This window comes from Elaeis guineensis, chromosome 15, assembly GCF_000442705.2.
Source record: "Elaeis guineensis isolate ETL-2024a chromosome 15, EG11, whole genome shotgun sequence".
NCBI classification, from domain to species: domain Eukaryota; kingdom Viridiplantae; phylum Streptophyta; class Magnoliopsida; order Arecales; family Arecaceae; genus Elaeis; species Elaeis guineensis.
This window is the reverse complement of record NC_026007.2, coordinates 72,871,254-72,897,717: the sequence shown is the minus strand read 5'-3', so window position 1 is coordinate 72,897,717 and position 26,464 is coordinate 72,871,254. Positions and strand designations below refer to the sequence as shown.

General features: G+C 46.3%; 2 protein-coding genes across 2 annotated transcripts; both read right to left on the bottom strand.

The window, feature by feature from the left end:
• Window positions 1-2,096: 2,096 nt before the first annotated feature.
• LOC105058700 (protein MOTHER of FT and TFL1 homolog 1) lies at window positions 2,097-3,805 on the bottom strand. The gene is made up of 4 exons (XM_010941713.3): window positions 3,545-3,805; window positions 3,381-3,442; window positions 3,168-3,208; window positions 2,097-2,529 (listed from the first exon to the last, which is right to left on the bottom strand). Exons 1-4 carry the CDS (start codon window positions 3,737-3,739, stop codon window positions 2,300-2,302), a joined length of 528 nt encoding a protein of 175 aa, XP_010940015.1. The 5' UTR covers window positions 3,740-3,805; the 3' UTR covers window positions 2,097-2,299.
• A 2,665-nt stretch (window positions 3,806-6,470) lies between these two features.
• On the bottom strand, window positions 6,471-8,776 carry LOC105058699 (uncharacterized GPI-anchored protein At4g28100-like). The gene is made up of 2 exons (XM_073249599.1): window positions 7,816-8,776; window positions 6,471-7,114 (listed from the first exon to the last, which is right to left on the bottom strand). Exons 1-2 carry the CDS (start codon window positions 8,467-8,469, stop codon window positions 6,770-6,772), a joined length of 999 nt encoding a protein of 332 aa, XP_073105700.1. The 5' UTR covers window positions 8,470-8,776; the 3' UTR covers window positions 6,471-6,769.
• Between the last annotated feature and the right edge of the window lie 17,688 nt (window positions 8,777-26,464).

Genomic DNA, 26,464 nt, shown 5'->3' with positions numbered 1-26,464 from the left:
TGCCCACTACCCGGGAACTTTCCATGTTTTGATCAATTGAAATCCTTTTCCTGGATTCGTTTCCCAACTCTAGAGATTGGCTTAGCTAAGGCAGGATTAACAATTAGGAAAGGATTGTGTAGGATACTGGGGATTGAATAAACCATCCTTTTATTACCATGGATAGATAAAATCCCAACTCTTACATGCAACTAGGGCAATGAGTCAGCAATACTACATGCTTGGGATAACAATTAAGCACCGCTTTATTACAGCTCACAATAAACTAGACTACTCAATCTCTCATTGTAGATTTGATGAAGCTATATATTAACAAAGTACTCCTTTTTTTTTATAGTATCATTTTTATTTGTTGAATTCTTTCATTAGCTTGTCTTTATTTTTTAATTTAATTATGGGATTTGGGTTTTTTCCTGTTTAACCCAAAGATCAGAGGATTTAGGATAGAGGAAAGAGCACAAAGTTAGAACAGTTATGAACACCATATATAGAGTTTGATACATACGTAAGGAGCAATAAATAAATAAAAGGGAGAAGAATAAGTAGAAATGTTTCTTCCCAAAAAATACTTGTGTGAAATCTCATTTGTTTTTAGGTCACAAATTTCTCATGATCATACTCTGTTAGATCGGGTCCGTATATTTTGTGTGAAAGTTTTTTTTTTTTTTTTTTTTTTTTTTTTTTTTTTTGTTTCGTATATTTTGTGTGAAAGGGGGTCCTTATGATTCGCCCAGAGGGGGTTGCTACGTTGGATCCCTGCTTCCCTCTTTTTTATATAAAAAGAATAAGAAGAAGAAGAAGAAAGATTCACCTTCCTTGGCACAAATCCACTATTGGACCACCCACGGCATAGATCTCAAACTACTCCAAACTTCATCATTCTATCTATACAGATCTCAAAGTGACCAATGGATGATCCAATGATAGCTTCATGTGAAAGAAATGTGAATCCTCCTTTCGCGTGAAAAATTCATCCCTTCAGACAGAATGAGATGATGGACAGGATATAGCACTCATGTGATCTTTTGAAAACTAGAATTACATGTTTTATCAAACTGTAAAAAACCCGCTTGACATTCACATTCATTTCATAATCTAGTTTTGCCAAGAAACTCCTAGGGGAGTGGAAACCCATTTCCTAGCATATATACGGATCAATATAACGTCTGCTACTAATAAACTACTGAAGAAAAATTAAATGAATTTGCAGCAAATCAAGAATAAGAATTAATGAATAATGCCATTAGGCTCATCCTTGTTACTTCTCAGAAAAAAATCCAACTACCATGCGCCATGTGGACATTGATGCTTCACATCATAACCCAATATCTCGACTCATTTGCATTAATCCGGCATAACATCGAGCACACGATAAGGCAATTGTTTAGCAAGTTATATATCTTCTTTTTATTATGTTTTATTTATTTTTTTGGTACCATGATTGGGCACTTAAGAGTTACTCATAATTAATATCACTTTTGACTTTTTATTTCAAGTTCGAGGCTGCGAGCTGAGCAAGTCATGACGATCGATGAGGCCCCCCCGGGACAAGTAGCCGCCTTTCGATTGGCCTACGCCCAAAGCAAGGTCTTAGTGCGCATCTGCAGCGCTCCATAGCGCTGCATTCTTTCTCAATTTCTTAAGAAATACGCCATCCAGCCAAATGATTCATCATAAATTTCTACAAACACAATCATCATAAAAATATATTAGGAATCCAACCAAAGGCAATCTCCTTATCTTATTCTTTTCATCTTTTTAAACCGCATCACCTTTATTTCTGTTCTGTCTGACTCGGGCTACCTTCCAAAAAAGGCTACTACTCTTTTTGGATGCTATCGATCGGATATATTCTGAGAGATCTCAGAAAGGAAAAATCACTAATTAATGACCCATATTGAAGCTAACCCCATTACTTGCACCACTTAAGAAAGGCCATCATTCATTCAAAGACCCAACCACCAACCCCAAAACCTTTCTTCTATCCCAAGGCTAGAATCTTCCTATGCTTAATTCTCTTTTAACTTTCTAAGCATCCAAGGCCAACATAATATCCTCTCGCAAGCATGAAACAACACCATAATAATCAGAAAGTATTACAACAATCTATAGCATCATTCAACATTCAACATAAAACCATTTTATTTTTTGACAGACACCATCACCATATCCTTGACATGAGAGGATATGGTCTAAATTTATTGAAGAGAGTTCCAGAAAGTAAGAGAGAAAGCAGCAGAGAGAGTACATAATATGGTGAGAATGCATGGCAAGATGTATCATGAATTGGAGGGGGCGTTCACCGGCGGCGGTTGGCGGGCTCCTTCTGGGCATTGAAGTAGACCGCAGCGACGGGGAGGCCAAGGTCATGCCGGGCGGCGAAGGTGCGGGTGTTGAAGTTGGCACGGGACGCCGGCAGAGCCACCCCCGCCCCCGTTGAGAACCTTGACTTCTGCTGGAAGAGCACCAGGGCATAGCGGTGGATCCCCACCGGCGGCCGCGGTCCCATGTACGCCACCACCTCCTCTCCTGCCGCCGCCGCCGCCGCCGCCATCATCGGAAGATTAAGAAGAAGACAACAAAATTATAAGATTAGTGGGGGGAAGAAAGAATCAGGATGGATACGTGTCATGAGGTGGCAGAGACGGCTGTCGTTGTGCATGACACGTGGTGTTCCGTGCCGGTTGGGAACAAAAGGGTTGGGTGTGCCTGGCTTGAGGCGGTAGGCTTCTGGAAGACATTTTAGGTATCAAGAAGGCTGTGAACTCATTGCATCAACCATGAGGTGATGATCTTTGTGTGTCTCCTCCTACGGTACCCATTATCACATGTTTTTCTGCACTTCCAGTCCCATCATAAACTTAACAGTGCATATAGACGCATTCTTTGCATGAAAGTTATATTTTGAAAGCTATTACGATTAATGAGCACTGTACATATTTAAATTTAAAAATATATATATATTTTAATTATCTTTTTTTTCCTCTATATATATATATTTTTAAAAGTGATCGAGATTACCCGCTAACTAGAACACTAAGACAATCAAAACACAACCTTTTCAGAAAAACAATACATTCTAAATTTAATTCCTTGTGTTTGATTATTTTTCAGCTTTTTCACTTGTGCTTTATTTTTGTCTCTTATATACAGGACTAGTGACTCACCATGAGAGGTATCTGTTCCACCTGGTATATTAACCACCACCCTAAATCCAAAATAAAAAGCAAGCAAACAATGAGTAAAGAATATGTGGTACTAAAAGGAAGAAATTAAACAACAAGAAGAGGCAACTTACAATTAAAAGAAAAAAGGGGGGCAAAAAAAAACGATAAGAATAGACTGAAGCAAAACAAATCACTTAAATAATTAGTGCCCACCAGTGGAGCCACTCCCTCATGGTGGGGTCACTAGGACTGGGGGCATCCGGATCAGTCATCACCTAAAACATATACAAGGAACCAAAAAGAACAGATGTCACCATAGTGTAACACCAAATAATGCATGCTGAAACAACCAAGGGAATATAGAGAGCCATACTAACCAGAGTATAGAGATCGGCTCGTCTGCCTGCGATCTGGACAGTTGGAGGGTTGATAGCCATGGACGGCTTCACGTCGCACCCGTTGTTGACATGCTTCGTTCCGTAGCTCACCGACATGCTCATGGTGGGAACAAAGAGGTCCACCACCTCGCCTATGACCCTCCCTACCACAAGAGGATCCACATAGCTAGCCATGGCTACTAGTTAGTTTAATTCGAGAGAGAGAGAGAGAGAGAGGTGATGCTAAGGGTGGTGGGAGGGAGGGGTCCTTTTATAAGAGCAGAAAAATACTGGGGACATGATAATAATTTCTTATAAGGAGAGGGTTATTTCGTGCATGCAGAGGGACAGCGAGGACGAGGGACTGCGCAGCGCGGACCACGTGGAAGGAAATGGAGGGACCAGTTGTTGTTTTCACAAGTGTAAGGTGAAGATCTTAAAGGAGGGGATGGATTTAAGGTATATATTAATTAAATTATAAATAATGAAACTGGCCTTTTATGACATAATATCATGTTGCCGGGTTTGCATGGGCTGCATTCACACACCCATACATTGGATCTGGTCACCGCGTGCAACTGTGGATATCGTGTTCACCGCGTTTTTGTCCGTCGCAAACGAGATATCTATCCAAACGGGTGGGTAGAGCATGCAAATTTTGATTACTTGCCTGTCTAAAAAGAAAGGTAATATTAATCTAATTATGGATATAATACTCAGAAGTAATAAGTATAGGCCACTCCACATGGTACACCACCTGGAATATATCAAACATTGCATACCATCAGATTTTATGGCTAGCGGAGCCAAAAGATATTTTGAAGTATGACGAGGCACGGGGAGAGTGCTAGAAAGAAAAGTGGTAATTAAAATTTTGAAATAAGTGCAAGAAATGACATGAGACCTCAAAAGCAAAAGTTAATGGAAACCAATTCAAAATCCTGTGGCTGACGGGCAGGGGTCCTTTTCCTTCTAGTAAATCCATCATTAGATGGTTCACGATTTGTACAAATTATGAATGAATATAACAAGCAGTTTGGAGTGCTTAAGATCTGCACGAGACACCATCGAAGATATTTGAAGAGGTGCTTAAGCACCAGGTCCTTAATTTCGTTGACCGTCTTTTTCTATTTAGGACAACCATTGTGAGCATTTTTATGTTTAATATTGCACATAGTTGCATCCAACATCCGTGCACAGGTATATCAATTTTACACAAGTTATGTGTTTAGGACTAGAAGATAGAATAAAATGGCCATTAAAAATAAGGGAGAATAAAATTTTTAATCAACAAAATTAGACATAAAATGACAATTAGTCTGAGGGCCAACCATAATAAATATGAAATATGGAGATTTATGAAGCAAATGGACATATTTGGGAGAGTAAGGTAGTTAAAGCTAACTAAAAATTCGATGTCTCTTCATAAAAACTCAAGTTCCAAAGGTGGGTCCTCTATGTTCTCTCTTATTTTTCCAATATCTATCCAGAAAAATGAACTTTTATGATGCAAACCGCAATTATCAAGTTGCAACTGGATTTTATTTTGTCTGTTTTTTAAGAAAGTCAGATCAAGTAAGTATCATTAGCTTATTCAAAATGTATTTTAACTGGTTAGGTTCTATTCCTTTGTTTCAAGCGGTCTATACAGCAGATGGCACAATAGTGAGCTCGAGTCGGCTTGGAAGGGATTGGAAAACACTCAATAAGTAATGGTGCTCGGCTGAGCTATCGAAATCTTAATTTCGGCATGAATAGTTATATTCAAAGATGCATCAGAGTGAGCCAACTGCTATATTGGCCAATTACTCTAGTGGTGCAAGAATAGTCCATCAAATAGCAGAAGTCATTCCTAATGCGTCATTTATTCAATGAACATGACAGGGCAGCTAGGCCTAATTAAGCTTTACCAACAGCCAATGATTCATCGCCATGCAATGCTGTTCTCGTTAAGGTTGGCCCATTTGATTCACGAGTGGGCCTTGAGCACCACCAATAGGCTTGCCAGTTTCTCCCGAAGCCTTCTTGAACATGGATTAACTAAAACTATGAATTTGAGATATTATATTTTATAATAATAATACCATTCCAAGTCATAACTGATTCATCATAAACAATCATTATTTCTAATTTGAGATATAAAACTAAGCTAGTTCTACCGTAATCATGCAACAGAGATGATCCAAGACATAAATAACTCCATTGAACTACATTATGGCCATTCACTGAAAGTGCCAAATTTCAAGCAACTTTTTCCTGCTTTTGATTAGAAGGAGAGGGTGTATTACATATTAATCAGGTGTTCAAACTCTTTCCGGGCCTAAATATCTAAACTCTATCTTAATTTGATCGCCCACTTAGCCTCTAATTCAGCATGCATCATTTTTCTGAAGTAACAGGGAAGCCAGTTCGGTGTGATTCGTCAAGCCATTAGTTCCACTCCACACTGACGTGGCGTCCACTACAAGTAGGTACATATGTAACATGTGATCGCAAAACCGACTCATACCAGCTAAGATCGAGTTGGCGATTGAAGTAGTCAGGACAACTCAAGTTGATGTGGTCCATATGTTGGATCTGGCCCAACAAATGATTCTTCCATCCCAACGGATTCAGTCCCAGGATATCGCCACACCAATCACATAACATGGCATGTACCTTATAGCAGCAGCATTCCCCAAGAACTAAGAGACCTTCCTCCATGCAGTAATACCCAAAACAACTACCAAAACCTGCCACTGTACCAAATCCAGTTGATCAGAAAACACTACCTGTTATGGCATGGGATGTCGATATTGCGATCAAAGATTCATGACTACTATCTCCGTTTCCATATACGTAAGATATTTGTCAACTTTTAACTTCTGACTATTATAGCACGGGACCTCATAATTTTATCGTTCAAAAGATATCTTGTAGGGAGAGATAAAAAGAGAAGTCTCATTAATCAAAGTCCTCCTGATTCAGAATCAATGTAGGACCAACGATGCATTTCCTCCTACATGGCAATAACCACCATCCCCTCCACCGCACCAAACATGGCCCCACATCCCATATTAGCAGGCTCCAGTCACCACGCAAAGAATCTTGCCACAGGAAACCGTGATAACTAGCAACCGAAAGAAAGAGACCTTAAAGACCTACAGCAAAATAAATTACATACAATTACACTGGACGAGTGTTTTTTTTTTTTTTTTTGGCCTTTTTGGAGGTACAAAATTACGATTAGAAGAAAGATGAGAGGAGGAAGGCAGTGAGGAGAAGTAAGGGGTTCGACGTTAACGGTGACCTTCCGATGGCGGAGGAGGCAGCCTGCCCATCGATCTGCGCGGAGTCGACGGCGAGAGGCATGGAGTCGTGGGGGAGGGAACAGGAGGTGGGGTCCGTCGTCGCGCCGGCGGCGTCGGCGGCCATGAGGGCGCGGAGGACGGAGGTGACGGCGGGGAGGTAGTGGGTGCGGTTCTTGGACAAGAGCCACGTCACCCCCATCAGCTGGCACTCCCGGTCCCGAGTCCCGCCCTCTGTCTTGCTCGTTTTGGTCAGGTTGCCGCTGCCCTGCTTGCTCTTCATCTGCAAACCCACCACAATAGTAGTGCGCGATTGATAAGAAAAAAGAAGGAAAAATGCACCATACAAGTGCAAACTTATATTGTACCTAAAAAAAAAGACAAACTTGTAAGTGTTAAGTAGGACAAATTACAGAAGAATAAAAGAGAAGGAGAGAAAATAACGCAAAATTTTCTTAATTTTTACTTTTTTTTAATAGTTTGGATTATTTGTCTATGGAGGTGAGAATGAGCCACTTCGCCGATAAGGGTGGCCAGATCGTAAGCCGCTCAAGGTAGTGCTGATCATTCATCCACTCGATTAGATGGCACGACTTTTGATACAGCAGAGCAGCTCCACGCGTACTCCCGCTACCGTGGTCCAGCGGCACAAAACACCAGGTAACCTTGCAGTTGAATGGACACAACGAGATGGCACCGAACCGACCGAGTCGTTAGGGGCGTTACAGAGCCAACCAGGCGCACGAAGAAAAGGCTAGCTGGCATCTTCACCCAACGGCTTCGTGGTCCCGTTACTATCGCCGTCACATGCGCACAAAAGCCAATCGCCAACCGTATCATCGCCATTCGAAGCTCACCGTCCACCAACCGTCACTCACGTCGCACGACTCGTAATGCAAGTCCATTCTACTTCTACGGACACGCAGCACTTAAAGGAACCGCACCGAGTTAAGGAAGAGAAGATCGAGAACGAGTTAGACTCACCTGGTCGAGGGTCCGGAGGCAGCGGGAGCAACCGGCGAGGCCGGGCCGGCTGCAGTCGCGCTCCAGGCGGCGCGCGGCGTCCCCCAGCGGGACCCACCGCCCCTCCGCGCCGGACGCCGCGAACGCTCCCCCCGCGCACGTCAGCCTCCGGAGGCGGATGCCGCAGAAGCAGTACGCCGCGTCGCACGTGCCGTTGACGCGGGGGAGGCGGACGCCGCGGTCGCGGAGGGCGCGCTCGACGCCGCCAACGCAGGCCTCGGAGTCGTCTGGCAGGACGGGCAGGTCGAGTGTGGGAGGCGCGGGCAGGGGGCGGGCTGCGAGGGCGGTGGCGAAGTAGCCAGCGTAGAGCCAGGCGGCGAGGGCCGGGCAGCAGCGTGACCGGGAGGGAAGGCGGCCGGCGGAGGATGCGGAGCAGGCGGCTGAGACGGCGGGGACGAGGTCGTCGGGGAGGTCGAGGGGGCAGGCGGCGCTGGCGGCGTTGGACTGCTCGGGGAACGCTGGGATGGTGGTGGGTAGGGAGGACGTGGGGAAAGGGAGGGAGGGCTGGACGGTGGCCGGGTCGGGTTCGGGCAGGACGGGCATGGCTGGCAGAAGAGAGATTTGGCCAAAGAGTAGAAGGACAAGGAGAGGGATCTGAGGCAGCATTGTTCTCATTCTTCTCAAACTCTCTCACCACACTCACTCACTGATGCTTGTTGGGATGGTTGCTTTGATCTGAGGGGAATGGAGGGGAGTGATGCAGGGTTATTTTTCGCTTTTGCTTTTGGATTTTTTTTTTTTTTAAATATAACTTTAGGCTTTAGCCTTTGATGCAGGGCATTGGGGAGGGAGAAAGGGAGCAGAGCTAAAAAGAGTGGGGGATGATGAAGAGTTTGCCTTGCCGTGGGAATCAGGGTGCATGAGGGTCGGATTTGACACTTTGGCTTGTGGATGGTATTTATCATTGGATGGTAGATAAGACTTGGCAGGTGGCGTGTAAGGCGAAAACATGCTTATCTAATGAAATGCGTGAAGGGAGTAAAAGACATTAATGTACGATATTTATCTTGAACTTTTTATACAGTACAATAATGGATGTGAGGCAGAATTACTGCAATAACTTGCACGTGTAAGAGCTGAATTATAATTAGTGATGAGACATGTTGAGCAAATAGAATAAATTAGAATTAAAAATATAACAATACTACTCAAGACTCAAGCCTGATACATACCTTAATTTATTTTTTTTTCCAAAAAAGATTCAAGTGTGATACATAAAAATATCTCTAATTATTTTTGTTTTGCCAACTTGATTACTAATGTTTTTAGTTATGAGTTGGGTTCCAAAGTGTGGATTACTTAATTATAATTGTATGTGAGATTTACGATTCCAATTAAAATTATGGATGAATTTCAACAAAAAAAAAAAAAAGGCATATCAAGTTTTGTTTTAGTATCAAATGGGGGAAGCTTATATTTTGTTTTTCACAACCATGGTAATGTTATAGCATGAAGTTGTACCATGTTAAGTTGTAAGGGTATGTTGAAACTGATTTTCATGTTTTTTTTTTTTTTGTTAAATTTTGCTCCTAATAAGTTTAAAGGTATCATATAATATTTGATGTAAATATATAACCACCAAGCATATAGATTTTGTCAATTGAAGCTTGTGTTGCATACAAGTTGTTTCATTAAAAATATATCTTTGTTTTAATGAAAAAAATGTACACCAAATAACTTATCTCTCTAATTTACTCTTCTTTTTTTCTTGGCATTTTGCAATATTTAACAGATGATATAATGCAATCCTTTGAAAAATTTGACATTCAATTCTTACTTCTACATTAATTTTATGATGGCTTGAGGCTGCAGAACAACATCCTTTGATTATTTTTGTAATGCAATCCTTTGAAAAATTTGACATTCAATTCTTACGTCTACAATAATTTTATGATGGCTTGAGGCTGCAGGACAACATCCTTTGATTATTTTTGGGCTGGATATAATTAACATATCAGCGTATGTAATTTAATCATTATACTACGGAAAAGAAGATCAAAGGGTCAGGAATCAGAGGCATAGAAAGAATAATTTTAAAAGATAATTGCTGAGGGTATGACTAAGAACCACGAAAAGAATAATTATAAATGTTAATTGCTGGTCAAGTTTGTAATGCTCTAGGCTCGATGTATGCGTGAAAATTCATGAGTCAATATAGACAGAGCAAGCCCAGGTGTAATACGGCTTGTTCCTAGTTCACTGGACCCCTGCCCAAAATAAAAAAAAAAAAAAAACATGGTAATTATGTTGTTCATACTATTTGAGGTATTTGTTCATCTCTAAGCATTGAGTAACCCGACCTTAAGCCTGAGTTAAGACTGTTCTTCGAATTGGACATAACTTTTCTGGTCGACACTCAACAGCTATCACACATAGGTGCTCACCTTTAACAGCCTTTTCTTTCTTGGGTACAATGCGTCATTACTCACCATGGGAAAAAGAAACCGTTCGACTACAGTCTTCCATCATTTCAAGATTTTGGTCAAAGTCTGGAGCTGGCGTTCTATCCAAAAATTGAAACAAAAAAAAAAAAAAAAAGAAAAAGATAGGAGTAGACCGAAACGTAAAACATGAATATCTGAAGCCATCATTTTTACTGATGACTTCGAGATACCAATCAAAATTATTTCTCATGACCATGTATGATTGTCTCTCGAACTATCAAACAAGACAAAAAAGAATACAACATCATTTCATCTTCCAGCACTGTGGTGTTAACTTATTCCCCATTATCTCGCATTTGTATTGGGCCCAGTGCCTTTGTCGAGTCCCAAGCACATTCTTTTTCAGTAGGCCTTTCTTTTCCCTCCCTCTGAATCCAAAGCAATAACAAAAGGGAACCTAATGCATTAAAACTCTTTAATAAAAGCAATTAATATGTGACCCAAATACTGGCTAAGATTCTTTGAAGAATGGAATGGACTGCAGAACCTAATGCACGGACGCCGAGAAAGTAGATGGAACGAGGCCTCCGAAGAGGCATAATTAAAGGGTGGAGGTCTCAACGCCTAAGTGGGTAAATGAGCGGAGCTTTCGTGGAGTCGTTTTTAGGTTCGTTTGGGTCCATCGGCGCGCTGGTCCGTTTAATTGCTCACGCTTCGCGCGTGACCCCTGTCCGCGGACCGCACGTCACGGACGGGAAGGTTGCAGCACGGAAATGTGGGCTTGGCCCCATACCTTTGGGTCTGGCTTTGTCTGCTTGCGGACTTGGTCCTTTCTCCGCACCTTTAGGGCATTGGATTCTTCCATGGCACTTGAGATGCTACTAGAGGTCCTCCATCGGGAGGTTGCCTCCAATCTATGGTCCCATGAAGGGAGCCTCGATTAATTGTGAGAAGGAATGTTTGGATCCTATCTTTACTTCTTTCACTCTAGTTTCGGAAAGCAGTTAAAATTTGAATTTGAAATGGAAAAATAATTATTATTCGATTAAAAAAAAATGTGAGCTTGTGGACTTAGGGTCTCAAGGTTCGTTCGGTTCAAAGATTAATGACTAAATTTCTTAACGTCTGAGTTTAATCGAAGATTCCATATCATACCAGCAGTGTTGATTTGCCTGAATGTGTGCAATATTCCTTGTATATTTATTGCTCTCATTGTGTGCTAGTGGTAACTTTTGGTCATCCACATGCTACAGACATCAAGTCCTTGGGTTCTTGTAAAGATTAGTTGGCTTTTTAGAATGCCTTTGCGGTTTGAACCCTGAATCGCTGCATGATTGCATTCACCTTGGCTTGTGATTGAGAAGATCATGGACTGGAAAATCAATTCAAAACAAGTTCTCGTAATAAGTGCCCAAAAGAATGAGTTGGTACGTCTCAACATAGCTGGATGTGATTTGGCCTGGATTATTTTTTGTTGTTTTCTGTTTATGCTTTTAACCATTCAAATTAGCTTGAAGATGTAATGATGAAAAAAAAAAAAAAAGAAGACTCAGCATGTCTCCCTTGATTCATTTAGCATGCCGGTATGGTGTTATTCTATTTCACTGAGCTCATTCCTCTGTTTATGGAATACATGAAATGTTCAACTTGGCTGGTCTTTTGGAATGTCTAAATCGTGTAACTATACTTTTTATAGTTGCAATATTCCACCTATAGGGTAATGCACCTGTTTTGGAATCTTACCTGCAATTCGGCTTTCATAAGTACTCCCGGTTCTAGCAACAAAGAATATGTTTAATCTCTGTGCTCTATGCTTACTCTTCTAAGCACAGTGTTTAGGCCCAAGGTCATTGGCAAGATGGTGCTTAATTACTCTACTAGGACTTACTTATCTCACTGTATTATGTATTGGAGATACCATCCAGAGAACTGGCTATTTGAAAGTAAAGGGAATCTCAAGTATCTAAATGGTCCATGTACCATGTAAAGATAACCCCTTCTTGAGTGAAACTTAATTTACAAAGCCTTCTTAGCTGTTTTAGCCGGTCACCACCGGACCAGCTATGGCAGCAGGACACCCTTCTCCGTTGTTCTAACTATTTGGTTTCTTATGTTTGGAAGTCTGCTCCTCCTTGACATCCTTGGCCTCCTTCGCACTCCTGACCTCATCATCCCAACCTCCACCTCCACAATGCTTAAATTGCCCTTCAAGCTTGAAGGCCAGCCATGATTTCTGACCCCCTCATGCTCAACAGCAATTGGATTGGCCCCCACATCTAAAACTACACCGACATCTACGGTGCCACCCTCTCCCTCAACCCTTATCTCACTATCACCACTAGGGTCGACCCCAACCATGGTAATATCGCCAACTACCTTCCCAATGAGCTCGGTCCTCTCTCTAACCTCATCCTATTCTACATTAGCTCCAGAAGCTTCCGGGGCATCATCTCCTAGACATTCTATTGCCTTTGCCTACTCTTCATGCTCGATCTCAACAACATCCGCTTCACTGGCAAATTCTGAGATATTATCCTCCACCTCCTTATCAAGAGAAGGCAAGGAATCTGAATGGAGGAGTGTGTGGAGTCATTCGAAGAGTTTGTGGTCCAGACCTTATATTAGGCTTAATTATGGGCAGTGAATGGGCTCAGATTTCCTTACCAAAAAAAAAATTGGGTTTAGATTCGGACCAGATAATGATGTATCTAAGTCCAGCCTGAAATCAAATGGGCTGTATATCATTACCCAAATCAAATCCATATTTATTCAAGCTTAGCCAAAGCCTGACCCAAAATCAGCCCTATCCAATGGGCCTTGGGCTGTCTGAGCCCAATTTCAAGCTTACTTTTAATTTCACAAATAAATAGTTAGAGGGGACGAGAGATAATTAAATTATTTATCATGTCAAATAAAATTTGATTGGACCTAAAATTTTTTAAGATTCATGAATTAGACTAACATAAAAGCAAAATCAGATCAAATTAGATCTATATTCATAAATATTCAAAATATCTTTAAAGTAAATTGATCTAAATTTAATAAAAATAAAAATATTAAAATAATAATATTTCATCATCGTCGTCATCTTCTTCTGTTTTTTTTTTTTTTTGGATATAAGATGTGAATAGAACTCATTACAACTAGATGAAAGGAATATCCCCAGCATCCGCAAACCAATATTAGTTGATGTCATTCTGTCCAGCTTTTTACAGTATATTCAATGCTTCGAAAGTTGGCCTGGAAAAACACGAATGCAAGAGAAATTAGTTACGGTAACATGTAGGAATCATGTCAGAAACAATTTATATACCAGCGAAAAGTGGGAAGCACAATGCTATTACTTTAATATCAAACCAACTGGCATATGGAAACGTGTTGCTCTGTATTGACCAAAATGATGAGCTAAAGTTATCAATTATATTGTATTGGTTGGTGCCTTGTATCATCATAAATTGTATTATGTTGTCACGTTAGATGTTTCATATGGATACAAACTGTATCGGCTAAGACTAAAAACTTGAATGTCATATACTTTAGCACCAGATATAATGCATCCCAAAATGAAGCAAGCAACATCTGTTCTAAACTTAATTACAAAAGAGAAAAAAAATGATGAAGGAAGTGTTTCCCCTGTGGGTGCTTCCTCTATGGAACGCTGGCAATCAAAAATTTTAGAAAGTGTTTGGTTGGGATAATTAAGGCTTGGAATAGGAATTAGAATAGATGACTTTCATTTCAATTATTTGGTTTGGGAGAGTCCCATTTCGATTTCTATTCTAAAAAGAAATGGAAATGATCTATTTCTTTTATAATCCAACGTGGACTCATTCCAATGAAGTCAAAATCTTATTCCAATAAAATATGATTAAAAAAAAAATCATCTTCTTCGTCCACTCTCCTTCCTCCTCCGAGACCCTCGCCCTCAAAAGGTATTGTGGGGGCGGCGACCTCCCCGCTAAAGATGCCCATGCCGAGGTAGAGGAGACCGCGGGCGACGGCATCACGGAAGTAATGCTCGGTGTTCTCATACCACTCGTTATCGCCGTCAATGATGGAGTCACCAGGATCCATGAATTGGGAGAGAATGGTGATGGTCTGATCGACGGGGGTGCTGGCCTTGACGAGGATGATCATGGAGCGAGGGCGAGTGATGGAGAGGATGAAATCGTGGGGTGAATAATGGCCGGGGAGGGGGAACCACCCTTCACCGCTGCACGACCGACAGTCTTATCGATCTTGGAGGCGATGCAGTTGTAGACGGAGATCGGGAAGCCTTTCTCGATGATATTGAGGGTTAGGTTTGGGCTCATCACCATCAGTTTTCAAGGAAAGTCCGATGCACGATAGCACCGTCGCCTCTATCGATCGATAGATCGAGCGAAGGTTTCGACAACCAGAAGAGGAGGAACAAGAGAGGAAAGAGATATCGGAGAAAAGAAGAGTGGAAGGGTGATGGACGCGGTGCTAGGGTAGAGGAGGGACCGCGGGGTGCGAGCGGCAGGGCCGAAGCTAAGGGGGGTGTGTGTCGGGTGTTGGTTCGGAACTGCATTTTTTTTATTTTTATAAAATAATATTTTCATGATAAAATAATTTTTGCTATCTGTATTTTTTTAATGATAAATTTTTTTTAAAAAAATTAAAAATATTATTATTATATTTAATTTTTATTTAATATCAATTTTTAAAATAATTAATTTTTAAAAATTTTAATTAAGAATAAAAATAAAATTTTATGTTGCCTCTGATTTCTGCTTTTGTATGAATCAAACAATAATAATGAAATCATCCATTCCAATTTCGATTCTGATCACAAACCAAATATTTTGAATGATTTGACCATTTTGATTTCAATCCATTCTTATTTCGATTCTGATTTCAATTTCAATTGCAAACCAAACACCCCACAAAGGAGTGTTTATTGTGCCAGTTTATGCCTTAAGTATTATATAATGCTTCTGTTCACGGGCCTCTCGGATATTTTCTGCTTAAACATCGGTCTCAGCAATAGGATTTGTGCTGTGGACTGCTTAATCTCCGCATCGAAGCCTCAACGAAACTCCTTCAGCATCTATTGGTACTTTCTGTGTCTTATACGCAAGAACTGCGGTGGTTTGCCCTGTGGATGGCCTAATTTCTTCATCTCAACTTCAAAGAAACAACTTCAGTGGCTCTGGGCAATATCTGTGCGTCGATGCATGCCAGCTTATGTGTCTACATGCTCTTACAACATGGTTCTCATCAGTTGCAAACTCTCATTCTATGGGTTGCCAATGCATTACACTGGTTTTTCAGGAATGCTGATGCTTCAACTATCTTTACACGTCAATCCCCTGCTTCATGATCAGATCTCTGGGAGCATCATTGATCTGCATCGCTTTTGCTTCTATAGTTTTCCCTCTGTTCTTAGCCCCTATGTCAGCTACTTTTTGTATACTCATATTTTATCTTATGGTTGTCCATCTTACCATGTAAACAGTTGCTTAATTTATCTTGATACAGCTGTTAACTCCCCTTCATGGTGGGTGGCACGGGATATTGTAGTTACAAGTACAACAGGCGCGCATTAGCTGTGACAGTTCAACAATAACAAGACTTCTGTGCTTGAGTTGTCAGGCACATTTGATGAATAAATGGTGATGCTAAATGGAGTATAACTCTCCATTTGTGGTGTTCTTCTGTGATGCTTACCATTATCTGTGAGGTACGGCTCTCGCAATTTCTATCATATTACATTATTCTGAAGTGTCTCCGATGGGTTAAATGCTAATCATTTTGGGTAATGCTCGTGGACTTGCTGGCCGGGAGAAATGCGAGGTGAAGGTTTTGTGTTGATTTTGTTGGTAGGAAATTGGATTAGGACAGAAGACTTTTGCTGTGTACAGTAGGATGATAATTTTACTCTGCTCTATCGAGCATCCGATTCGCTGCGAATTTGAGACAGATGCGAATAATAACAAAATCTGCTCCAAATCCAATCTAAATATATGAATATATGATGCTTTATAATTTTTTTTTCAAAATAAAAAAATAATTTATATGAAAAAGAATTATAGCTGTACTCGATTCAATCCATCCAATCAGTTTCGTTTAACTCTGCTTACCCCAGTCCCTCTGAGAAACTTTACCATCCCGCTCCTTCTGGAGACAAAGTACCTGTCGATAATGACCTACTGGAGCTGTTCCTACCGTGTAGCCGCATATCTAGGAGCCAATCTACCCACTCTTTTAAATACTCATCAAGGTCGAACCAATGGGCTCTTTGTGTAGAACGTGTAGAGGACAGCCAGGCCCATACGTCAAATGTGTACTGGAAGGAAGCCCTTTTTATCGTGCATTCTTGCAGGCACTCACAGTTGGGCCCGTAAGTTTTTTTTTTTTTTTTTTAAAGAGGCCACGTCACACTTTGCATATAATTGCTACGGCCAAACCTAGTCAATACAACTATGATCCAGCATATATTTTGGCTCTTATCAGATCAATCTTTGCATCTAAACCTGGTGTAAGTCTAGGTTGGAGGAACATCCAACCAAATTCAGATAGGTCAAAGTTCGACTCCCTGATTCTTTCATAAATTTCCGATTATATATCATCACTATATAGGACCCGTAATCGATCAATTATCAATCAAATAAAAATTGATCCAATTAAACCTCATCTACAATTTTACCCTATTGAGCTACAGAGCAAAGCAGAATGTTATTTATTGCCATCCAAAATCTGACCTAACCGAGTCGGCGTTGGTGATGGTGATCGGTGAACACCACCAACTCCATCATTGATAATGACTATGGGTCCACATGAGTTGGGCGAAGGGACATCATACACAATATCACGGGCTTAATTGCGCCATTTTATCAACAATAGAAGAACCAAAAATCGGTGTCACACATTTGGTGTACTACTGTTTTTCTTTTCTTTATTATTTTCAATTTCCGTGTTAGAATAGCAAAAGTCGAGGTCCAGTCATTGGTCGACACATCAGTGTAGTCGGCCCGGCTCGAGCGCGAGATACCCCCAAGCCCAGCTCAGCCCAGCTCGTAAAAGCCAAGAATTTTGAATTTTAAACCCATAGCGTGTAACATGATAAAACGAAGAAGCGGAGAACGTGATGGAGACAACTCACGTCACGTGGGGCACATGCCATCAGGGACAACCGACCAGATCCGTTTACGTTGCGGTGATGTCCGACGGCATCCTCGTCACCCTCCGCGGGAAGGACGTGGTAGAAGGAGAGAAGAGGCATTTAATACATGATGGGACGTATCGTTAAGAAGCGAAAAGGTATTAAATATATGGTAGCATTTGTTGTTAACAAGGATAGCGGAAAACAAAGATTAAATTTATCTCCGACCCACCGAAGGAGGTCCAATTAATAACTTTTCCGTAGGGAGGTTGGCCTGCGGGGCCCACGACCTCCGCCGCTCGTCATTCAATCCGTGCCAATACTCGCTCTCGGTTCCGCAGAAGCCCGAGTGTTTTTCTACGACAACGAGACAGAGACAGGGTACTTTTTCTTTTCTCGCCGCCCTTCTTGAATTCGCTTGGTGCAGATCGGGAACCGATCAGGGCCGTTGGATCCGACCATGCGGCGATGGGGTGCGTCCTTTCAGGTGCGATCAGGGCGTTGGATCCGCACTTGCACCAACTGAATTGGAGAACTTTGGTGAAAGGAAGCCCCTTCGTCGCCTCCTCCCGTCTCTCTAACCCACGCCTCAGCGGACCTCCAGGGTGGGAGCAATAGACGCCGGAGTTGATGGCCGTGGAGTGGAGATGAGGAAGGTGGCGACAGCTAGCAGTGATCCTGGGGTCATGGAGATGGGAATGCTTCGAACAACGTGGACGCAGCCCTTGACTTGCCTGGCCCAGGCCATTCGCTCTCTCCCTCGCACGCTGATGCGCAAACAAAGCGCTCGTTAACAATATTTTTGGCGTTCCAAGAGCACGCGCGCGCGCGCGCACGGTTGTCTTGGTTTTGTTCCAGGCTCTGCCTCCTAACGTTCCGAGAGAGAGAGAGAGAGAGAGAGAGAGAGAGAGAGAGATTAGTCAGATATATATCACAATCATTATTATATGCAACCCAAGGTGCATTTTAGTTTGAGCTCTAGCGTGGAAGGGGGGGTGTCTCTTTCCAGACTACTGATTAAAACACAGGTTGAGGATAAGGTGCATAATTTGACACGTTCTTAGAACTTAAGACGCAAATAGTGTTTTCTTTTTTTTAATTATTATTGAAAGGGAATGTTAACGCCTGTTTAAACGCGTTTGGAGCGCGAATTTATTATAGATGGTGTTGGGGAATACCCACCGACCGACCGACCAACGATCGGAGGGACCGACCGACCAACGGCCGGAGGGACCGACCGACCGATTTACGGCCGGAGAGACCGACCGACCGACTGACAGTCGGACCGACCGACCGACTGACGCCATCACTGGCCAATTATCGGCTCACGACCGACTGAGGATATGTCGGGCGCACCTTTCCCGACCGACTAAACCCAGAGGTTTGATGGCCGACTCACGTAAGGCTCGCCGACCAACGGAGGGGCCCGACGCCACTCAGCTGGCCACCGACCTAGGGTCGATCGACTCCTCTGATCGTCGTACAGCCGCCAGACCTTGTCAGTTCTGACAGCAACATGCGGCACGGCCATCTAGGGGCATTGTCCCGCCGAGGGCATTGTCAACCCTGGTGATTTGACAGCCCCACGGCGACATGACACTTTCACGGCGACTCTGACAGTCTACAGTGAGTTGACAATTCCTCACTTGTCTGCGCCATTAATGATGGCGCCATACCGTGCTCCACTATATAAATCGGGGAAGGCAACAGTGCAAGAGATCCGCTCCCCCCACTTCTCGACTCCAAAACCACAGGCTCGCTCCTCTCTCCCTCTCTCCCTCGATCGAGCTCTCTGTCTTTATTTCACTGTTGCCCAGTCACCTCTCTGACTTGATCGTCGGAGGGTCCCCGCCGGAGCCGCCTCCGGTCAGTGTGGACTTCTCGTTTTTGCAGGTGCACGTTCCCCGACGATCGGACGACGAGGCGATTGGCCGCAACAGATTTGCGCGCCAGGAAGAGGACAGAATGACAAAGACAAAAGCCCAACGATCGAGGATCACCGGATCGGCGAGGCGCTCTTCCCGCCGGGAAGAGGCCTCCCCGCCACCACCGGCGGCGGAGCCCAGCTCCCCGCGCCCCGCGGTGACCACGGAGGCGCAGATCGCGGCCATCGTACGGCAGATGACCGTACTGACGGACGCAGTCAAGAGCCTCCAGCAACAACCGGCGGCCCGTCCGATGCCCTCCAAGAGCAGCCGTCGACGACCGCGCCGATCCCCGTCGCCTCCGCGCGAGCGCCCCCAACAGTGCTCCCACGGAGAAGAGGAGGGACGGCCATGGCGCGACGACCGACGGTCACAGCGGCCCTCTCCTTCCCTGCTGGAACGGGCAAGGAAGGAGAAACGACCGCGCACGCCGTCGGCCTCCCTCTCGGAATCTTCTGGAGACTCCACTCCTTGGGTCTCCCAGCATCGACGAGTGGACGACTACGAGCGCCGGTTCGAGGAAATCGACCGCCGGCTCGTGCAGTTGCAGATGGACGGCCAGAAGTCTTCGAATGACGTCGACTTCCAGACCGCCCAACCTCTCTCCCGACTAGTCCTCGACGAGTCGATTCCCAGTCGGTTCAAGATGCCGCACGTGGAGCCATACGATGGCTCCACCGACCCAGTCAATCACCTCGAGAGCTATAAAGCTCTCATGACGATCCAGGGGGCAACCGACGCTCTTTTTTGCATCGGCTTCCCCGCCACACTCCGCAAGGCTGCCAGGGCCTAGTATTTCGATCTTCGATCGGAGAGTATCCACTCCTTCGGGCAGCTCGAGCACTCGTTCGTGGCCCATTTCAGCACCAGTCGGAAGCCGCCGCGAACGTCGGACAGCCTTTTCTCCCTCAAACAGGGAGAAAATGAGACGCTCCGACACTTCGTGGCGCGATTCAACACGGCCACGCTTGAGGTCCGGGACCTCAAAGAAGACATGGCTATCTCAGCCATGAAGCGGGGCCTGAGGGCGTCCCGATTCACCTACTCTCTGGACAAGACCCTCCCCCGGACATACGTCGAGCTACTAGAGCGCGCATACAAATACATGCGCGCGGACGAAGGAGCATCCGACCGACGCTTGGCCGAGCCCAGAGGCCCGAAAGAGAAGCGGAGGAAAGGTCGGAAACCCGCCGAACCAAGCAGGCCCCCGACCGATAGTCGGGTCTCGCCACCCCGACGAATCCAAAAATCACCCCGGCAGCAGACTCCAAGGCCGGCACGCCCCAGGTATGACTCCTACACTCCTCTTTCCGCTCATCGTACACAGATTCTAATGGAGATCGAGGGGGAAGAATACCTGCGACGGCTTCCACCTCTGAAGGCAAAAGGCCTCGACCGTCGGAAGTACTGCCGATTTCACCGAGGCCACGGCCACAACACCGAGCAGTGCATCCAGCTGAAGGATGAGATCGAAGCTCTCATCCGCCGGAGGTATCTCGACAAATTTCGGAAGGGCCCGCCGACTCACCAAGTTGCCGATCGACGACCCAAGCAGACTGAAGAAGCGGCAACTAATCAACCGACGGCCGGAGTCATCAACATGATCTCCAAGCGGTTGGGCCCGAGGACGACTGCGGGAGACGAGCCGACGAAAAAGCCGCACCCGGACGACGTAATCACTTTTACGGAGGAAGACGTTCGGGGCATCCAAACTCCCCACGACGATGCTGTTGTTGTGTCGGCAACAATAGCAAATTATGATGTAAAATGAATTTTTGTTGATAATGGAAGTTCAACGAATGTTTTGTTTTACTCGACCTTCTCCCGGATGCAACTGTCAATCGACCGACTTAAGAGGGTCTCCATGCCCCTGATCGGCTTTGCCGGAGACGCTGTCACGACAGAGGGAGAAATTACCCTGCCTGTGACGGCCGACGCCAAACCACGGCAAAGCACGGTCCACTTAACTTTTGCGATCGTCCAAGTTCCTTCGGCCTATAACGTCATACTTGGACGACCCGGACTGAACGCCCTCAAGGCGATCGTCTCGACGTACCATCTCCTCGTTCGGTCCCCGACCAAAAATAGAATCGGAGAGATGCGCGGGGATCAACAGCTCGCCCGACGGTGCTTCCAGATCTCCGCTCGAAGCGACGAGTCGAAGGGCTCCCTGACAATCGACAAGCTGGACCAACGGGAGGAGGAAGAGCGAGGTTCGCCGGCCGAGCAGCTCGTGGCAATCCCGATAGTAGAAAATCCAGATCGGAAGATTTGGGTCGGGTCCCGACTGCCCGACCCCGAACGACGGCGATTGACGGAGCTGCTGACGGCCAACGCCGACATATTTGCTTGGACGGCAGCAGATATGTCGGGCATCCCCCCAGAAACAATAACCCACCGACTCAACATCGACCCGACGATGAGGCCGGTGAGGCAGAAGAAAAGGTCCTTCGCTCCAGAGAGACAGAGGGCCATCGACGAAGAAGTGGACAAGCTACTCGAAGCGGGCTTCATCCGAGAATCCACGTATCCCGATTGGCTCGCCAATGTTGTCATGGTCAAAAAAGCCAACGGGAAGTGGAGGATCTGCATCGACTACACCGACCTCAACCGAGCCTGCTCGAAAGATAGCTTCCCACTTTCCAAGATCGACCAGCTGGTGGACGCGACGTCCGGATTTTGACTGCTCAGCTTCATGGACGCCTTCGCCGGATACAACCAGATCCGAATGGCGCCTGAAGACGAAGAGCACACCGCCTTCATGACTCCCAAGGGCCTCTACTGTTATCGGGTGATGCCCTTCGGACTGAAGAACGCCGGCGCCACCTACCAGCGACTTGTCAATAAGGTCTTCAAAGACCAGATCGGGCGCAACATGGAGGTGTACGTGGACGACATGCTGGTGAAGAGTGCCCAGATCCCGGACCATATTCGGCATCTCGAGGAAACCTTCCCACCCTACGACGACACCGAATGAAGCTCAACCCGACCAAGTGCGCTTTTGGGGTGACCTCAGGGAAGTTCCTCGGATTCCTCGTTTCTCAGAGAGGGATTGAGGCTAACCCTGAGAAAATAAAGGCAATCCTCGATATGCGTCATCCGAACACCAAGAAGGAGGTCCAACAGCTGAACGAAAAAATCGTCGCTCTCAGCCGATTCATTTCCCGATCAGCTGAAAGGTGCCTCCCGTTTTTCAAAATTTTGCGCCACGCAAATGGTTTTTCTTGGTCGGATGAATGCCAACGGGCCTTCGAAGACCTGAAGAAGTACTTGACTTCCCCACCGCTGCTCGTAAAGCCGCAGGTTGGAAAAACCTTGTATCTCTATTTGGCCACATCTTCCGAGGCGATCAGTTCGGTCCTTGTCCGAGAAAACGAGAACCGAACCCATCAGCCTATCTATTATACCAGCAAGGTGCTCCACGGCGCCGAAGCAAGGTACTCGGAGACGGAAAAGATGATTTTCGCCCTGACCGTCTCCGCGCAACGACTCCGTCCATACTTTCAGGCTCACGCCATAGTGGTGCTCACCAACCAGCCCCTGAGGGCGATATTGCTCCGACCGGACACATCTGGACGACTGGCAAAGTGGGCGATGAAGCTCAGTGAGTTCGACATCCAGTACCGACCAAGGCCTGCCTTGAAGGCTCAGGTCTTGGCCGACTTCATCGCCGAATGCCCGACAACCGACCAAGGGTCGGGAGCTGAAGACCCGGGACGAGACGCGGTCTCCGAGCCAGACCCGATCTCCACCTGGGTACTCCACATCGACGGAGCTTCAAACGCTCAGGGAAGCAGGGCCGGGCTCTTGCTCATGAATTCGGATGGGGTGGTCATCGAGTACGCCCTCCGGTTCGACTTCAAGGCCTCCAACAATCAAGCCGAATACGAAGCACTCCTCGCCGGCTTGAGGATGACAAAAAGAACTGGGCGTCGACAGCCTCCGGGCATTCTCCGACTCTCAGCTGATCGTGGGGCAGGTCAAAGGCGAATTCGAGGTGCGAGATCCGACTATGGTCAAATACCTTCAGAAGGTGAAGGACCTCGTGGCACGCCTCAGGTATTTTAAAATTTTCCACATCCCTAGGTCGGAGAACGCCCGTGCCGACGCACTCTCCAGATTGGCGACGTCGGCCTTCGACTCTTTGGGTCGGACGTTCGTGGAGAACCTCGAGCAGCCGAGCATCGATCGGGTCGACGAGGTACTACAACTAATGGCCGAACCAAGTTGGAAGGACCCGATGTTCGGTATCTGGCCGACGGGATCGGTCCCGAGGATCCCACGGAGGCCAAGCGACTCCGATGATTGACCTCCCAATATGTGATCATGGACGGCCGACTCTACAAGAGGTCGTTCTCCCTTCCCTTGCTTAGGTGCTTGAGACCGACCGACGCCGACTACACTCTCCGAGAGGTTCACGAAGGAATTTACGGGAATCACTTGGAGGGCAAGTCCCTGGCCTACAAAGTCCTGCGACAGGGCTACTACTGGCCTACCATGAAGAAGGACGTGGCCGAGTTGGTCCGGAGGTGCGAACCATGTCAAAAGTATGCCAACATTCAACACCAACCGGCCAGCCAAATTGCTCCTATCGTCGCTCCATGGCCCTTCGCCCAGTGGGGGGTCGATATTCTCGGTCCTTTTCCACCAGCGTCGGGTCAGAGGAAGTTCATAGTCGTCGCCATCGACTACTTCACCAAATGGGTGGAGGCTGAGCCCCTGGCGCAGATTATCGAGCGGAAGATGGAGGACTTTATCCAGAAGTCCATCATCTTCAGGTTCGGGTTGCCGCATATGATCATCACCGACAATGGACGACAATTCGACAACCAGGACTTCAGGAACTTCTGCGCCAGGTTCCACATCAAGCACCGACTGACTTCAGTCGGGCACCCACAGTCCAACGGCGAGGTCGAGGTGACCAACCGGACCTTGCTCCACGGACTCAAGACCCGACTAAACGAAGCCAAAGGTCTCTGGGTCGACGAGCTGGGCTCCGTTCTGTGGGCTTACCGAACGACACCCCGCGTTCCGACCGGGGAGTCGCCTTTCAGCTTGGCCTATGGAACGGAGGCCATGATCCCGCTCGAGATTGGACTGCCATCTTCAAGAGTCGAGCGGTATCAGAGCCGGACAACTCCGAGAGTCGAGGGCCGACCTAGACCTCCTCCCCGAACTACGAGATGAGCTCAAATTCGCATGACTTCGTACCGACAGAAGGTCGCTCGGTATTACAACGCCAAGGTCAGACCAAAGCTTTTCAGGCCTGGTGACTTGGTCTTGAGGAAGGCAGAGGTCTCGAAGCCCTTGGACCAAGGGAAGTTGGCTCCCAATTGGGAAAGACCCTACAAGGTAGCAGACACCTACGGTCCGAGAGCCTACCGACTGGAGACCCTTGAGGGGAAACCCATTCTCCGAACTTGGAACCCGACAATTTGAAGTTGTATTACCAATAAACTTTGTGATTGTTCAGTCGGAATACAAACTCGGTTTGAAATCTTGTAGTTTTAACGCTTCGACTAACGAACGGAGCTCACCAAGCCCAAGCCCCGACATACCGACTTGGACTTGGTATCCGCCTGAAACCGACGAACTTATCGTCGGTAACGCGTCGGACTCTCACAAGGATCGGTGCACCCATATGAACGGAGTTGACACTCCTTCGACGATCGATGATAAATCGGACCCTTACCAGGACCGATGTATCCATATCAACGGGAGTTGCACTCCTTTGACCTTCGACGACACATCGGCCCTTACAAGGGCCGATGCATCTGTTTAATGGGAGTTGACACTCCTTCTACGGTCGAACTTTCGGGCCAGACCGTCGGCTAACAAGCCGATCGAGCCCCGACCAAAGAAAGGTGAAATGCCTACGCGACCGACGTCGTGATTTCCGACCAAGCTACGGCCGATCGAACGATATTCGACTTACCACCGTCTATCGCACAATGCAACCTTAGTCGCATTCACGACTTACCGACCGACTACGGCCGGTCGGACGATATTCGGCTTACCACCGTATATCAAAAGGCGCAGCATGAGTACCCGACATAAGGGCATTGGGATCCGACTTGTCGTCGTTTCCCCGACTGAATGCGCCGAACGACATTCGACTGAACGCGTCGGTGGAGACCCGACTACCAAACCTTTGCCACATTCGGTCGGCTCCCGACTCAACAGACGCGCCCGACTGACGACCTCGACTATCAGAAGCCGATCCAAAGTCGGGACTTACTCTACGTTCCTAACGGCACGAGCTGCCGAACGTCCTTACCAACCTATATGTGTTAGCAACTTACGAAGACATTCTACAACGCACGAAGGAAAACAAGCAGAGAAAAAGCTAAGTCCAAAAACCTTGATTTCATTGAAGAATCAAAATAAGGTTTACAAAGGAAGGCCGGAGCCCGATTACAAGTCAGAGAAAAAACATAAAACAAAACCGACTAATCGTCGGAGTCAACATCCTCCACTGGACGACGATGGGAGTTGGTCGGCGGATCAGCACTGACTTCTGCTGTCGGGGCCGACTGATCTTCGGCAACCGGCTCTGCATCCTCTTCGGCTTCCGCCCTGGTGGAGAGACCTTCCGATGCTGGTTCGGCCGTCTCCTCCACAGCTGGGGCCTCCGACTCCGGCAGAACTATGCTGCTGAGATCCAATTTCGGGTACAAGCCTCGAACGGCTTCTCGGCATCCTCGTACCCGACCCAGTACGAGAGGTAGCCGCTCTCCAGAAGTTCTTCTCGGTACTCCTCCGAGTCCCGGAAGACTTCAACGGCCCGACTCAGAGCCTCCTTCGCCGACTCGGCCTCGGCCCTCGCGATGTCCGCATCGGCCTGGGCGACGGACAAGCCTTCTTCGGCCTTGGCGAGATTTTCGAGACTCACTCGGAGTTGCTCGCGGTCTGCCTCCAGCTCCTTGGTGATGCCGTCTCGCTCGTGTCGGAGCCGACGGATGGTCCGGGACTTCTTCTTTACGTCGTCCTTAGCCGACTGGAGTTCCGACTCTGACGACGCCAAAGCCCCCTTGAGTCGGGAAACCTCCTCCGAAAGTCGGGGAGACCTCCCCCTCAAGTCGGCCCTCCCGATCGACCGACTGTTGCAGCTGATCGATGAGGATGACTTGTCGGCTTCAAGGGCTCCGACTTTGTCCCTCCAGCCGCACGCATCT